The sequence below is a fragment of the Telmatherina bonti genome (assembly GCF_933228915.1).
Source record: "Telmatherina bonti genome assembly, chromosome: 10".
NCBI classification, from domain to species: Eukaryota; Metazoa; Chordata; class Actinopteri; order Atheriniformes; family Telmatherinidae; genus Telmatherina; species Telmatherina bonti.
The window spans coordinates 19,312,380-19,329,693 of NC_136628.1; the positions used below are offsets into that span (position 1 = coordinate 19,312,380).

A 17,314-nucleotide genomic window follows, 5' to 3' on the forward strand; every position below is an offset into this window, starting at 1 on the left:
CATAGAAGAGTTTTATTTATGAGGTTCCGTTTGTGTCAATTAATGAGTATTTTTCTATCACTGTTGATATTCACAGATAACTCCAATGGTCTTGACTTAGGATGTGGTGTGCATCGCATAACAGAATTTCCTTATCTTATAACCTGTAGACAGCATATACAAAACGAAATAATTATTTGCAACGTTATGGTACCTGTACTGAATAAAGAAGTAGATTAATCACTTAATGAATTTCTGTATGTATCTTTCATTTAAGATCTTGTTAATTGTGATCTACAGCTGATGGAGTTCATCTGGATGATAGATTACACTGTAAATCACAAACGGAAAATAATAAAGCGTAAAGCAGACTCTTTACAGAAGTTTAGATTTGTCTGCAACAAACTTATAAAGAAAAAAGGCTGGTACTGTACTGGGAGCAAAACTAGAGCCAGTTTTAAAATCATGTGGCATTTCTACATTCTAACTTTAAAAACAATTGTAATTAAAATAACATTGTATATTCTATTTTACTTTATTTTTTTGTTATGCTCTAAATCCTTTCGTCCACTGGGAAAGCACATCGAAGCAGGTGTTCAGTAAGAGCCCAGGAGGTGGAACAATTTGATGGGTAACAGAAAGTCGCGTTACACCGGAATTGTCATCACACCGCAAGTTATCGGCCATTTTTCCAAGTACAAGATCCGAAACGCCAAACACAACAAAGCCCGTTTTTATCATTATAGTCATATTGGGACTGCACCAGCACGGTGAGGCTTGTAAGTCCAACTTTACATTTATATTTTCTCCTAAATGTCCATGTTGTGCTGTTTATTGATCGGTTGCTAAAGGTAGTAACGATTGTTGTTGTTCAGGCTATCACATTGCTATGCTAAAGCATTACTTAGCTAATGCTAAACTTCGACATGGATTCAGAGGCCTCGTGTAATTTCTGCTGTGAAATAATGTTGTAACTATACATTATATACTTGCTATACAATGTTCAAATAACTTCAAAGGAGCGACTTGGAAAAAAGAGCTTCTTATTTGATTAAAGATGGTTCACTAGCTTACTTGCTAACATTGGTAGCAGTGGTTAGCATCGTTAGTTGATGCTAACTCACAAGGATAACATTACTAATTGAATACAAATTGAAATGTTACGTTGTTCATACTTAAAACTATGTTTCTCAGTTACATAACGTTAGACACCATGAGACTAAAAACAAATAATCTGTTTTGGGTTTTGTTTTATCATTATTATTCGTCTGTATCCGACGATGTGCTGTATGCGCAATGCGACATCCAGATGTAGTTTTAAAGCTAGCAAGTGATTTATTTTTCATATTATTAACAAGACATTACCACACAGTTGTAAAGTAAAACCCGCTGAAAAAGTCGATTACAAACAGACTTTCAGGTTATTTCAAAAATATTACAAAGACTGTGTTAAATATTATATTACAAACGTTGTAAATGTTAAGGGTATTAGCTGACGTCTAATTTTCACGTATATAATGTGTCAACGAGTTATCTTTATGAGATCGCTTGACACATAATCAGCTAAATGAGCCACATCTGATGGGATTGGGTTAAACACATGTACAAACACAAGTCCCAAAGTAGATATTTATTTAAAATTAAGAATGAAAAAGAATCATAGGAATGGGTTATAATTGTTCTTTATTAAGCAGTCCGAAATGTATGTAATTTTGTTGTGAAAATATTTTTAACATGGGTTTTCCCAAAGTTTAATTTACACAATGTTTCAATAAAATAATCTGGATATGAAGATGCAGAACTGCTATAACAACATTATGTTTTGGGGTGTATTTGGTTTTAACATTTCTGATGAATTGGTGGCATCACTTCAATGTTTTTAGATGCTGACAGCATTTTGCACTTTTTCCAAGGATCGGCAGTCATGTCAGACTTTATTGATAGTGAGGCAGAGGAGTCAGAGGAGGAGTTTGAGGAGAAGGATCTAAAGCCTAAAAAGACCCAGAGGTTTTTGGAAGAAGATGGTAAGATCTGAAAGCTTTGACTTAAGAGATGTTTTTAACTATTGGAATTGAATTTTGATGGAGATTTGTCTTTGATAAGATGAAGAGGAAGATGTTGACAACCCAGAGGAACAGGATGAGCATGGAAATTTGCGTGGGCTAATTGATGATGGAGATGATGACGGAGAAGAGGAGGAAGCCGAAAGAAATAGAAGTGGTGGGGGTAGCGACTCAGAAGAGGAAGTGAGGCATCGACGTAAAAAACGCAGTAAGTCTTTTTTTTTAAAAAGTCTTCTTTATCATATGGATAAATGTAACTTACTTGTTAATACTTTAATTTATAAATAAAATACAGTAATGTCTCATTGTCAATGTCAACTTTATTTATATACCACGTTTAAAAACCAACAACCAGCCAAAGTGCCTTACAGCAAGGTGGACACATAAAAATTGAAATGCACCTTTGTTTTCTCACTGAGGTTTTCTTAAACGGTATTTCTTTCCATGAGATTTTGCAGACTTTTTCTGGAAGTGCTGAATTGGACAACGTCCACAGCATTATTGTGGATATTTTCAAATTTGGTATTTCAGCTTCATATTGTGGACATTTCTTGCTCTACTACCTGGTAATGAGTCTGGAAATAGATAAAATGAGTTCAGTAATTCAGCAGGGGCTTCATCGCAAATGAACACAGCATGTTGATGGTGGTTGATGCCTAGTATTCTTACTGATGAGCTGTGCATTGCTTTTTTTCCCTCTCATTAATATTGTGAATGTGTTCAGTCATATAGTTTTTTTTTTTGTTTTTTGTTTTTTTTTTAATCAGAAATCATTGCTAACAAATTGGCAACCCGTTAACTAAAATTATGAGCAATGTCTTCATCATTAGGCCTGTATTTTTTCTACCTCCTATCTGAAATGACACACCCAAAATACATTCAGTACATCTTCAAACCTATAAAGGCTGAATTTGGAATCTTGATCTCAAAATAAAGCCAAGAAATGTGAAATACGTGTTACTGTGTCAAAAGAAAATTCACCTGGAACACAGTACAAAATTTAAATGATCTCCTATAAAGAAACCAAAATTACTTAAAAACCACAGGATAATAATACATTTAAGAATAAATAATGATTTTTGGTTAGCTGTGCAAAAATAGAAGCTTAAAAAGTGACAGTGTTGATGATCAATATCTCTATCAGTCATTCTTCAAACAGATTGACTTTTGTCTTGTAGATTATGACGACTGCCTGGACGATGATGATCTTGACCTCATTGAGGAGAATTTGGGTGTCAAAGTTAAAAGAAGGGTAAGAATGTTTTAAGCGACTGTTTATTCCAAGAAAACATTTCAACCTTTTATTATTGTACTCTAAAAACTATTCAAATGTGTTAACTGGTTGTGCTGTTGTTTGCCTTTTTTTTTTTCACAGAAGAAGAAATACGACCGTGTTAAGACACTGGATGATGATGAAGAAGATGATGACGAGAAGGACTTGATTGCAGATGAAATCTTTCATGGGGATGGTGAGGGTGAGCTGGAGGAAGGCGAGGCTGTGGATGAGCCACTCCAACAAGCAGGTGATGATGAAGAAGGAGAGGATGAGGAATCAGGTTGGTAAATTCATTAATACTGTGCACCGTTTTATTGTAATGCAATAATGGTAATAGAAACACTATAATAAATACAAGTTTAAAGTTGCTATGTTTGAAAGGATGAAAATGTGCCTTTGTATCGCAGACATAGATGATTTTATCGTGGATGATGATGGCCAACCCATCACCAAAAAGAGGGGCAAAAAGTTCTCAGGATACACTGATGCGTGAGTGTTCGAAATGTTACTTTTATCTTGTGGTCTTCACCCCATCAACAAGCATCATTCAAGTATTTTTGGTGTCATTTTTCTATATCATATACATACATCATATTTGTCACAATTGCAATTGCACTCAATGAGTGGACAAAGTTGATGCCACAAAACTGAAAAATTAACAATAATGTTATTATTAAAAGAGTTCACACCTTTATGTATTATTCTACAGAGCCCTCCAGGAAGCCCAGGAAATTTTTGGTGGCGACTTCGACTTTGCTGACTTTGACGCAGATGCTTATGACCAAGGTGAAGAAGAGGAAGAAGATCAGGATGAAGAGGGCTGGGATCGACCCAAGAAACAGACCAAGAGGAGGCTGGGAAGGAAGAGCATCTTTGAAATATATGAGCCTAGTGAGCTAGAAAGCAGTCACATGACTGACCAGGACAATGAGATCCGGTCCACAGACATGCCTGAGAGATTCCAGGTTTGTGTCACTTGGACAGTGAATAATGAGCCTGTTCAAGCTAATTGTCTGACGATGTATCTTAATCAAATGGTTTCTTGTAGTTAAGATCAATCCCTGTTAAACCTGCTGAGGACGATGAGCTGGAAGAAGAAGCAGAATGGATCTTCAGACATGGCTTTTCCACTCTGACCATCTCCATGCAGGTACATGTTTTTACAGCAGTTTCATGTAAACTTAAAAAGATAACAAAACTTAAAAAAAGATCATTTTATATATATATATATATATATATATATATATATATATATATACATATATATATACATATATATATATATATATATATATGTATATATATATGTATATGTATATATATATATGTGTGTGTGTGTATATGTAGAATCCTCTTGTTGAAGAAAGTAATGGAGTTTTTTCTTCCTTGGTGTCAACAGGAAAGTACAGATTATCTTGACAGAGGAACAACAACAAACTTCAGCAGGAAAGGGCCAAGCACGATTGCCAAGATCAAAGAAGCCCTAAACTTCATGAGGAATCAACAGTTTGAGGTAGAGTGACTTTTGTTCATCTTCAAGCTGCGAGCCGATCGCTGTTTGCCTTTTGAAGGTAGATCAAAACTTTGCGCTTTTGATGATGCATTTTGGTTTTTCTTTTCAGGTTCCCTTTATAGCTTTCTACAGAAAAGAATATGTGGAACCAGAGCTGAATATCAATGACTTGTGGAAAGTATGGCAATGGGATGAAAAGGTATAATTGTTAGATATTTTGCAGGAGGAATAAAAACACAGGGCAGCTTAAAGTTATGAATTGTACAACTGATTTAAAAAAAAAAAAAGAACTATATAAATGTAAATAAAAACAGCATTGACACATTAAATTCATTACCATTTACTGGAATTAACTTTCTTTTCTTCTCCCCACCAGTGGACTCAGCTGAAGACCCGGAAGCAGAACCTGACTCGTTTGTTTCAGAAGATGCAGTCGTACCAGTTTGAGCAGATATCTGCTGATCCTGACAAACCTTTGGCTGATGGCATCCGTCCGCTGGACACTGCTGACATGGAGAGGTACTGTTTCATAACAGTGCCGGTTGGAAAAGATTGTCACTTACCTACTCTGGTTCTATATGATTAAAAATAAGAAAGTTTAGATGGCATCAAATTCAATTCAATCCAAAAAACAAAATCCTTGGTTTAAATGAGGCTACTCACTTATTATATTTGCCCTTGTTCTCTTTAACTCAAACATGTTTTATTGTATTTGTAAGGCTGAAAGATGTGCAGACTCTTGAAGAACTGGGGGATGTGTACAATCACTTTTTGCTCTACTACGGTCGAGACATCCCTAAGATGCAGAATGCAGCAAAAGCCAACAAGAAGAGACTCAAGAAGATTAAAGAAGTGTCAGAAGATGGTAAGATAGAAAAGTCTCTTAAGAGATGGAAACTGCAGGATTTTTTTTCTTATAGTTGAAACAACTTTGTGTTAGTTATATTTTATTAAAATGCTGGTGGCCTTTAGGTGAAGAGGAAGAACTGGAAGTGGAAGAAGAAGAGGAACAGAAAGGGCCTGATCTCAAGTTGGCATCTCGAAGAGATATGTACAGCATCTGTCAGAGTGTGGGACTCGGTTAGTCGCTTTTTCTGCCATTGAAACCCCAATCTTAGAATTTGAACATTTGAAAACATTACCCTATATTTCTGTTTCTTCTTTTCTACAGATGGCTTGGCTAAAAAGTTTGGATTGACTCCAGAGCAGTTTGGAGAGAATCTGAGAGACAGTTACCAGCGTCATGAAACAGAGCAGTTTCCTGCTGAACCTTTAGAGCTGGCCAAAGATTATGTCTGCAGTCAGTTCCCTACCCCTGAAGCAGTGCTTGAAGGAACCAGGTATATGGTTGCCATGCAGATTGCTCGAGAACCTCTTGTCAGACATGTTCTTCGCCAGACCTTTCAGGAGAGGGCAAAAATAAACATAAAACCTACAAAGAAGGGCAAAAAGGTATGGGTGCATACGAGTGTGATTTTTTTTTTTTTTTTTTTTTTTAAATGAGTGGGGGACAAAACAAAAATTTGATCCTAAGCCAAAGACACCCCTGTAATGCTGCTGTTCCTTCTTACTGTCCGTAGGAGGTAGACGAAGCTCATTTTGCTTACTCCTTAAAGTATCTGAAGAACAAGCCTGTGAAAGAGCTGAATGGGGATCAGTTCTTGAAGATGTGCCTGGCAGAGGATGAAGGGCTTCTTTCCATTGACGTCTGTATTGACCTTATAGGTGTGAAAGGGTAAGTAGACGGTCTTGGTCAGATATGAGTTTACTTCGTAATTGTGAGTAGATCTTCAGGATGTTGACTACTTGTATCAAGTTCGATGTTTTCAGCTAGATTAAGCTAATGATATATGTTTACACTTTCTAAAGTCCGATCATTCGTGCCAGGTCCACAGACATGCCATCCAGCTGTTGTTCATGCACACTTCTAAACTTCTGGACATTTATCAGCTGAAGATTCTCTTATGTTACCAACTATTGTCTCAGTCAAAGAATTTATTTATGGCATCTACTGTAAATCTAACCTGACTGATAAGTTTGATTGACTCCTTGTTGAATTTCTTAAAAATGTAAGCTGCAGCTTCATTTATCTTTCATTTCTGTCAGTAAAATTTGGGGTTTTTAATTTATGACTGGTGATACTAAGACTGCTTTTTCTGTATTTCCTCCCGTCTCTTAGGTATGCAGGGGACCAGACGTATTTTGATGAGATCAAGCAGTTCTACTACAGAGATGAGTTCAGTCACCAAGTGCAGGAGTGGAACAGGCAGCGAACTTTGGCCATAGAAAGAGCTCTCAATCAATTTCTTTACCCTCAGATGGCTAAAGAGCTGAAGAGCAAACTGATTGCTGAGGCCAAAGAGAGTATTGTTAAGGTAAGTTGTCATATCTACTATATCCGTTTAGCCAAGCCACGGGATTATTACATTTCTCTAACCATATGACCTTTGTTATGTACAGCTAATCATAATTCTTAGCAGTTATCCCATATTAGTGCAATTGTAATCCAAAATAATATGAAATCATTATGTATTTTCTCTGGTTTGTTTTTATTCGGGGAACTAATATTTGTCCTTCACTTGTTCTTGAAGTCCTGCTGTCGCCGGCTGTATAACTGGCTTAAGGTGGCTCCTTACAGACCAGATCAGCAAGTGGAGGAAGATGATGACTTGATGGATGAAAGTCAGGGGAAAGGCATCAGGGTGTTGGGTGTTGCCTATGCTCCAAGCAGGTAAGTACATGCCCTGCAGGGATGCCCAGTCAGTCACAAGGGCCTCTGGCCTGTAGTTTTTCAGTGTTTACTTGCTTCAACACACCTGCCTCAAAATAAATGAATGCAACAGCCGATGAAGTTCTGCACAATGACTCATTGATTGGAGTCAGACGTTGAAGCAGGAAAACTGAAAACCTGCATGATTCTCCTTGAGGACCAGAGCTGGATGCTCTTGATGCACTGTGTGTTTAAAGAAAAGCAAAAAGCCATTTTTTTTGCTTATGCCATAGTAATAATACATGTAATGCTTCCTGTTGCAGGGATACACCAGTTTTCTGTGCTCTGATCAATGGTGAAGGAGAAGTTGTGGACTTCCTCCGTCTGCCTTACTTCATGAAAAGGAGAAATGCATTTAGGGAGGATGAGAGAGAGAAGAAGGTACAAACTATAATATAAATGCTCCACTCTGCAGTCTATTTGATCATTTGGATTATTTTGGGGAAAAAAAGACATCTGTAAGACATGTTTTTCTTCTTGTTTCATCTACAGGCCAATGATATTGAAAATCTTAAGAAGTTTTTGTCTAGCAAGAAACCTCATGTTGTAGCTGTAGCGGGAGAAAATCGGTAAGTTTTTCTTTTTTAAAGTGTTTCCCACAACACTGACCATCCATTTACATTTTTCATTTTGAAATGTTTTACTATTAAAATTGTGATTTCTTTTGGTGTATATATCTATGTATATCACAACTGTTCAATCTCAAGCACAGTTTAACACAAACACACACATTACACCCTCTGAATACACACTCACCACTCACAGAATCAATGTATGGTCATACAATGGGAAAGAAGGTTACACTGTTTTTAACGCAACATTTTTGAGGCAGATAATTTTTCAGATCCTTTTTGAAACATAGTTCATCAGAGAAAATCTATCAACCTCCTCTCTATTGTTTTAATTAAGAATAAATGCATGTACTACATACATACAGAATTTCCTGTAGTCCTTTTACAATGCAGGTTACTGCATTACCATACTTACCATATCCATGTGTTCTTTGGCAATAGACTGTACCCCATATTACTTTTCATGTGTCCTTCATTTTGTTAGTGTGTGGCAGAGAAAAAGATAGTGAGATGGCAAAGACTATTGCTGTGTCAATGTGGGCATGGAACTTATTGAGGAAAATTGATTTAAGTGGTCAGTGAGAGCATAAAACACTGTAAATGGTCTTTATCCCAATGCTGAAATCTTAGTCTGTTTGTTTTGTTTTTAAATTCCATTCAAGTTGTCTGCATGTAATTTTAAAGTTTCAAAGGAGTTGACAAGAGGCTGAATTCTTAACAAAATGCCGTTTTATGCAGAGATGCTCAAATGATCATGGAGGATATAAAGAGGACTATTGGCGAACTTGAACAGGAGTCCTCTCTGCCTGCTGTGGGAGTGGAACTTATTGACAATGAACTGGCCACTCTGTACATGAACAGCAAGAAGTCTGAGGTAAATACATGCTTGAAACCTCACTCTTTTGATTTACCACACACAGACACACATAAATCAATAGTTTCAAACTGTGGTAGTTAAAGAGGTGGTTCACTGCTTCACCTTCTACTGATCTCACTTTTTTTTCTCTCTCCACAGACTGATTTCAGGGATTATCCTCCTTTGCTGCGACAGGCTGTCTCAATAGCCAGGAAGATCCAGGATCCCCTGGTGGAGTATGCTCAAGTCTGCAGTACTGATGAAGATATTCTCTGCCTTAAACTACACCCGCTGCAGGTAGGAGATGTGTGGGTTTGTTTTTTTTTTATGTCTCTGTGTTTTTGACTGTATATGGTCTAGAGGTGTGTATCCCAAGGACATTTCTATAATTTTCAGTGACTTCACAATAAAATAGTTTGAGGTAATTATTAAATAAGTTAGAATAACTTGAATGTTTGTCTTCTTTCTTTGTGTATTTGTTTATCTGCTGGATTATGTTGTCTGTCATGTTTGTCTAGTGTTTGTTCTTCTGTAAAATGAAATGTTGCTTAAAATCTTAAGATCCTTCCATAATATTTTCCACCTCTTGAGGGACATTAAATTTGGACAAGTGTACATTTGTTTTTGTTCCTGCATATAATGTATATGTGTCAAACCTTCCTTTGTTTCTTCAGGAACATGTGGTGAAGGAGGATTTGCTCTGTGCCCTTTACTGTGAGTTCATCAACCGTGTCAATGAGGTTGGAGTGGATGTGAACAGGGCCATTGCCCACCCGCACACACAGAGCCTGGTCCAGTATGTCTGTGGTTTGGGACCAAGGAAAGGCTCCCATCTTCTCAAGGTACAAATTTGTCTGCTCATATTAAGATACATAATGAGCTTATTAGCTTCCATTTTGCTGTCTGCTGACTGGAAAGATTTTTCTTTTGCTTTTACAGATTCTGAAGCAGAACAACACTCGTCTGGAAAACAGAACCCAGCTGGTCACAATGTGTCACATGGGACCAAAAGTTTTTATTAACTGTGCTGGTTTCATCAAGATCGATACTGCATCACTAGGAGACAGGTTGGTACCTTTTCTTTCATGTTAAATTTCCAGATCATTGAAATGTTTCCCATATCTGACACAAGACTTGAATTTGACCTTTTTTTTAATTTAAATCAACATTTTTCTTTTCCCTCTATCAAACTCTTCTGACAGTACGGACTCCTACATAGAGGTTTTGGATGGTTCTCGTGTTCATCCTGAGACATATGAGTGGGCTCGCAAGATGGCTGTCGATGCGCTCGAGTATGACGAGTCCGCTGAAGATGCAAACCCAGCTGGTGCTCTGGAAGAGATCTTGGAAAATCCAGAACGTCTTAAAGATCTGGACTTGGATGCCTTTGCTGAAGAACTTGAGAGACAGGTTGGTGTGTGTTGCTAATTAGACCGCAGCTATAGTTCAGACAAAAGGAAACATCCACCGTAGATTTCAGGAATCTATGAAAGAAACAGAATCTCAAGTGTTTCATCTTGCCTTTTCGTTTCCTTCCTTTTGTTTTTTTTCTTCTCCCACAGGGCTATGGCAACAAGGGAATTACACTGTATGACATCCGAGCAGAGTTAAGCTGCAGGTACAAAGACCTCAGAGTTCCCTACAGAGTTCCCAACACAGAGGAGGTCTTCAACATGCTCACCAAGGAGACCCCAGAGACCTTTTATATAGGTATATGCAACACTGATATGCACGTTTGTTAGAAAAGAGCTCTCTTGCCCCCCTCACCCCAATTTCAGATCCAGTCATTTAAAGGACGGAGGACTCAGATGAATTATAAGAAGTTACGGTTGGTAAGGCTTGATGTTTCACTTTGTTTCCTTCTAGGAAAGCTCATCACCAGTGTTGTGACTGGTATCGCCCACCGCCGGCCTCAGGGAGAGAGTTACGACCAGGCCATCCGTAACGATGCAACGGGCCTGTGGCAGTGTCCTTTCTGCCAACAGGACAATTTCCCTGAACTTAGTGAGGTATGAGACATCAGTTTTCTTCTTTTGGAAACTGTTTATTGACAGAATTAAACCTCTATTTAATATATTTGTTCTCTTAATGTTTGTTCCAATGCTTTAGGTTTGGAATCACTTTGATAGCGGCTCATGTCCAGGTCAAGCCATCGGGGTACGGTCCAGATTGGATAATGGTGTGCAGGGATTCATTCCCACCAAGTTTCTCAGTGACAAAGTGGTCAAACACCCTGAGGAAAGGGTCAAGGTGAAGAATGATTGCTCTTCTATTATGCTTTGCTTAATTTTCTGTAGTCATTTTCACCTTTTAATATGTATATTTTTTCAGAATATTTTATTTATACTTTTGAAAAATAAACATTTTTTTTGTACTGATGTTAAATATATTTCTAGTCCTGATAAATCCATAATTAGTCATTATGTTATTTTTTTCTTTATGTATTTTTTCCTTCTGTTGTGGTACAAGTGTACTGATGGGTTATTCCTCGCCCCTCCTTTAGGTGGGCATGACAGTTCATTGCCGCATCATGAAAATCGACATTGAGAAATTCAGTGTTGACCTAACCTGCCGCACCTCAGATCTCATGGACAAGGCCAATGAGTGGAAGCTCCCTAAAGACAGTTACTATGACTTTGACACCGAGTCTGAGGACCAGAAACAGGAGGAAGAGCTTAAAAAGAAGCAACAACGAACACGTGAGTTGTGCTGGCATAGTACATGGTTAATGTGGAAGCTAAAATATTCAGTTTTCTTCCCACCGTGAATTTTGTTTAATTTAGAATGTTTACTTTTGCCTCACCAATCCTTTTATCAATTATTTATGCTGTGCCTCCTCAGCATATATAAAGCGTGTGATTGCCCACCCCAACTTCCACAATATCAGCTTCAACCAGGCAGAAAAGATGATGGAGACTCTGGACCAAGGAGACCTGATTATCAGGCCCAGCAGCAAGGGAGAAAACCATCTCACAGTCACCTGGAAAGTAAGAACTGAATGGAAAAACACAGCAGTTACAACAGATGAAATTAGGAAAATGTGTTATGATGATGAAGAAATAAATGAGGACAGCAGAAGTGTTAAGTGTTTGTAGATTTTGAGCGTATGTTGTTGGCAAGATATGACAAAAGTAGTGAAACATTAAAAGCAAAGGAGAACATTTGTTGTTTTTTTAGTTTGCTAGACAACATAGTCTTCACACTGTGTGTTTTATAGGTCGCTGATGGCATCTACCAGCATGTGGACGTGAGAGAGGAAGGCAAAGAGAATGCTTTCAGCTTAGGGCACACTCTCTGGATTAACAATGAAGTGAGTCACTTTATCTTGGTTCAATATGTTTCTGTAATCTGTAAATATGTGGGAAATGTGGTGAGAAAACTTTTGTTGTCGTCACTGCATTTTTTTTCATGAGTGTTTATGATATGCAGGAGTTTGAAGATCTGGATGAAATCACTGCTCGGTACATTCAGCCTATGGCTTCGTTTGCTCGAGATCTGCTGGGACACAAGTATTTCCAAGACTGCAATGGGGGAAACAAAGAGGCATCCACTCATTTTTCTTTTCATTTGTCGTCACTATTGTTTGCCTTTTTTCATGTCAATCTCACTTTTTGGAATCATAATCTAGATTGTTCTGCTGACTCTAATCACTCTTTTTTTTTTCTCTTCTCGTTGATAGAAAATGGAGGAGTTATTGATTCGGGCTAAGAGGGAGAAGCCTACTTTTATTCCTTATTTCATTTCTGCATGCAAAGATCTTCCAGGAAAATTCATATTGGGTTACCAGCCTCGCGGAAAGCCTCGGTGAGCAGATGTTTTTCTGATTATTAGAAATGACTCAGATAAGTAGTCCATTGTTGGCAAAAAAAAGACAGTGAGTGATGAGAAAAAAAGCTTTCTCCTCAAAAAAAAAGAAGTCTGCAAAATTATAAGGAGAGCATTTGATTAAAAGGCTTTAAACCATCACAATGACATAATTGTTATTCCATTGCAATATGCCAATACAACATAAATCACTTGTGTATATATAACAGTGACAGGTGTCGTCCTGAGTGATCAAATTTTAAACAACAGACTTCAATATATATATATATATATATATATATATATATATATATATATATATATATATATATATATTATTTTATTTATTTTTTTTTTAAATTTAGGATTGAATACGTGACCATCAACCCAGATGGTTTCCGCTACCGCTCACAGATATTTCCTACTGTAAATGGACTTTTCCGCTGGTTTAAGGACCATTATCAAGAGCCAGTGCCAGGTATTGAATCATTATACTGACAGTTTGGCGAAATAACAAAATGGTTGGAAAATACAAGAAATAAAAAACATTTTCTCCTCTATTAAAGGTATCACCCCCAGCAACAGCAGCCGAACAAGAACACCTGCATCCCTGAATGCCACCCCAGCTAATATCAACATTGCAGGTAAGTCCTCAGCCTTTCTCACGTGGAAGTATAAAGTTTAATATAAGTATAAGTTGATTTTCCTTGATTTTATTTTATTTTATTTATTTTTTAATGTATTCCCTCCTTTGTCTCCAGACTTGACACGAGCTGTCAACGCCCTCCCACGAAACATGACTTCTCAGATGTTCAATGCCATTGCTGCAGTCACAGGCCAGGGCCAGAACCCCAACACGACTCCGGCACAGTGGGGTTCCAGTCAGTACGGCTATGGTGGCAGCACTGGAGGAGGAGGAAGCTCTTCTGCTTATCATGTGAGGGCAACTTTAAGATTAAGGCCTCCAGTAGAATCTGTTACCTGAGAGATACCAGGGTCTCAACAGACAAGTTTAACATTAATTTTACACTTAGTTTTGTGGACTCACTGTGTCCTTTTTCTTTGATCTGAAATACTTTGATCTGAATGGACTGACTGAATTATCTTGAAACATCAGTACTAAATGTCATCAGTGACTGAGTGAAACTCTTCCTTTACCAATACTTGATTCTCTTCAGGTTTTTGCTACACCACAGCAGCCCATGGCGACACCAATGATGACACCCAGCTATTCCTACACAACACCGAGCCAGCAGGCTCTGGGCACGCCGCAGTACCCAGGCTCAACCCCTCAGTCCTCACACTCTCATACACATGCCCACCCACACCTGCCTCCTCACAGCCATCACGGTCACCACAGCAGTCACCATGGTCATTCATCTGGCACACCATCATCCTCCACCTCATCCCGAGGACGGACACCACAACAGCAGCAGCCGCAGCCAAAGTAAGCACTCGGAGGAGATGTGTATTCCATGAATTATTAATTATTTGCAATAGGTTTATTTTAATGAATTTGATTGATTTAACTTTTACATTCATTGTCAAATGAAAGATGGTAAATAGGCCGACATGATGGTAAAACTCCTTATTTTCCAATATGCAGTGTTGTACCACTTGGTGGTGCTAAACCCAAAGTCTGAACTACTTTATAGTCAAGCAGCAGTCTACCATATTCTCAATTTTTTTTTCATACATTTTCTTCTAAAACCCCTCCCCTACCCTTCCTCCCCACAGGCCGAGCAGCAGCTCCTCTGCAGTGGACTGGGGCAAGATGGCCGAACAGTGGCTAAAGGAGAAAGAAGCAGAAGGGCGGAAGAAAGCCCAGAGGATGACGCCACGGCCGTCACCCAGCCCAATGATCGAGAGCACACCCATGTCTCTTGCCGGAGATGCCACACCCCTTCTGGATGAAATGGACCGATAGGATATAGAGGGAGGCATTCCTACACCCCCCCTTCCACACTTCATTTATTGTACTGCCTCATTTGGATAACACTTCAACTTCTTCTGTCTCACAACTCATCAGCATCTTCATCCTGTTGACCCGCTGAAACCCACTCCATCCAGCTGATATTTCATTTATTCATTCTCCTCAGCCATTTCATCATGGCTGTAGCAGTCAGTCTGGCTTCATGGTTCAAGTCAACACCCTCCTTTCTGCCCATCTCATACCAAATGTTTTATTTTCTTGTCTCCAGCCAGGTTACTATGGCTCCATAGTATTTTGTATAGTCAAAATAACAGTGTACATGTCATGCACAAAGGCAGTACAATGATAAAAAAAAATACTTGAATTATCAGTTATATACAGGATATGGACCTACACAGACATTGACAGAGGAGCTGTCCCTTTATCTTTGTTTTTTGTTATTGGTTTTAGTTTGATCCCCGACTGGTTCTGACAGAAGAGAAGTCATTCTTTCCTCCATTGTGGTTGGTGGAGTTTTGAAAGCAGTTGCCAAAAGAACGCTTTGCCAAGCCGATCAGGAAATTTCATTTTTGTATGGAATGAATCAGAGTGAATAAAGACTTCTTTTTTTTTTAATTTATTCCCTCTCATTTTCTGTTTTAACCTTAAGACTCTTCTCTTTACATGTGACAAAGCAAACATAAATGTAACTGTACAGACACAAGTTCACACAGTGAGAGGAGGATTTAAAAAGGCGGCTTTGTCAGTCTTGCGTTACTGCTAATTGTTTCCACCACATGCTGTATTATGATCAGCTGACTGCGTTTTTCCTCAGTATACTACTGCTCTGATGTATTGTTGACTTTGTGGTTTGGACATGAATAACAGGCCACACCAGAATTGGTTGTTGCTTTTGATGACTTCATGTGTGTGTAAAATGCAAGACGGTGCAGAAGAGGGTAGTTGTTTTAGAGATATTGATTTTAGTAACAATATAACCGGCAGATGTTAGACAAAATGTCTCATTTGTCATGCAAGCAACTGCAAGTCTGTGAAACTGTCATCTTTTTTTTCTTTAGGTTTACTGAAAGTTGGATCACGTGCATCATAAGTGTTTGCAGTGTAGGGGTTTCACGTTAGTTTTTCATCGATTGGGTGTGATCTCAGACCGCTGCTCTTACTGTTGACATGGTTGGTGCTCCAGCTGAAAATTGATGAGCAAGATTTTTTCACACTTCAACAGTGAAATCTGAGTCTCAAAAGATGAGCCCAAGTTTTTCTAACTTTAACACTATCAACAAAAGATCCTGTCAAACTGACTTCTATCCACTGTATTCATATTCCTAACTTTGTAATATTCTGAGCTGCACGCAGCTATTTCAGTAGAGTGAATATATTATTATTGAAAACACATTTTGTGATTGTCGTCTAGCAGTTTAATGTTGCTGCTTCTCCCCTGAGTCATGTATTCATTTCTTGGCTGTTTCTGTGCCACAGTACAAACAAGCAACACTGGTACTTAATGGTGTGCTATCATTTGCAGTGTGCAAAGCATCATGGTCTCTTAAAATGCATATTTTAAATAATTATTTTTTGAGTAAACATACCAAGTTTTACTTCTCTTGCCGGTTTAAGATGTTGCACCTGTCTCAGAGAGACTGAATGGTTTTCAGCAGTGGGATGGTGATGAAGGAGAGATTGTGTCTCTGCTCTCCTGGTTACCTTTTCTACCGGTAATCCCTTTAATAAAAGTGTTCATAGTAAACATGGTCTCATTTGTGTTAATTTGAAAAACTGGAAGTGATGACTTATGTTGTCAAAGTGTCAACATGTTTGCCTTCAATCATAATGCTATCTCCCTTTCTTATTAAGACAAAAGGAAAATACTTCTACACTTGAACTACTTCATTTATAGCTCTGAGCAATAATCAAAGTACTGTCACCGTGGGAAGCATTTGTACCTCTTACTCATTTTTTTATTTATTTTTTATTCTAAATTAAAAGAATTAAATTTTCCCTACTGAACACACTCGCTACTCACATGGACAAATTGAAACTTGTTCTATAAGACTATATAGGAATTAGAAATTATAATTTAAAAAAAAACAACTGCATTTGCAGGCATATTCAGACCCTGAATATTCTGCCTTATCCTTATCGCCCTAATTTTTCTCATTTGAGCATTTGGTTGGTATATTTGCTGATTGTTCAGTTGTTCCAGATCCTACTAAGCAATTGAAGTGAATCAGCAATCACAAAAAGGGGCTTCTCCAAGGTTCAATGCAGCCATTAAAAATACACCACTGGTGTCCACTGCAATGTGTAACAAGCCAAACAAGTAGTTGGAAAAAAAAAAAACTAGATTCAGACAAGAAAGGCACGCATTTTGTATAGATTTATGACAGTTCACATATAAACAATATCTGAGAAATCCAAAAGACTCTTTAGAACTTCCTGCCAAGAGATCACAGCTGTCTAAAACTACCAGGACTCCCTCTACAACTGGTGCTTGAACAAAACCTAAAATAAAAAAATGGCTTGGAGGTAAATAAACTCCTTGTCTTCCTCA

At 38.0% G+C, this 17,314-nt stretch overlaps 1 protein-coding gene across 2 annotated transcripts; it reads left to right on the top strand.

Annotated features, from left to right (window-relative positions):
- The first annotated feature begins 654 nt into the window (after positions 1-654).
- supt6h (SPT6 homolog, histone chaperone and transcription elongation factor) lies at positions 655-16,474 on the top strand. Of its 2 annotated transcripts, none has more exons than XM_079248189.1 (37): positions 655-758; positions 1,893-2,003; positions 2,083-2,250; positions 3,221-3,294; positions 3,418-3,598; positions 3,726-3,807; positions 4,028-4,283; positions 4,367-4,468; positions 4,718-4,831; positions 4,941-5,030; positions 5,208-5,350; positions 5,551-5,696; positions 5,804-5,911; positions 6,003-6,283; positions 6,412-6,566; positions 7,011-7,206; positions 7,423-7,562; positions 7,865-7,982; positions 8,094-8,170; positions 8,912-9,047; positions 9,189-9,326; positions 9,704-9,871; positions 9,969-10,096; positions 10,232-10,439; positions 10,592-10,739; positions 10,896-11,038; positions 11,139-11,279; positions 11,533-11,728; positions 11,871-12,016; positions 12,247-12,339; positions 12,459-12,572; positions 12,709-12,833; positions 13,199-13,311; positions 13,400-13,477; positions 13,595-13,770; positions 14,012-14,280; positions 14,571-16,474. In XM_079248189.1, the coding sequence occupies exons 2-37, from the start codon at positions 1,904-1,906 to the stop codon at positions 14,758-14,760; spliced, it is 5,241 nt and encodes a 1,746-aa protein (XP_079104315.1). In that variant the 5' UTR covers positions 655-758; positions 1,893-1,903; the 3' UTR covers positions 14,761-16,474. The 2 variants fall into 2 exon arrangements, with proteins under 2 accessions (XP_079104315.1, XP_079104316.1); XM_079248190.1 differs by having other exon boundaries at positions 2,089-2,250.
- The last annotated feature ends 840 nt before the right edge of the window (positions 16,475-17,314 follow it).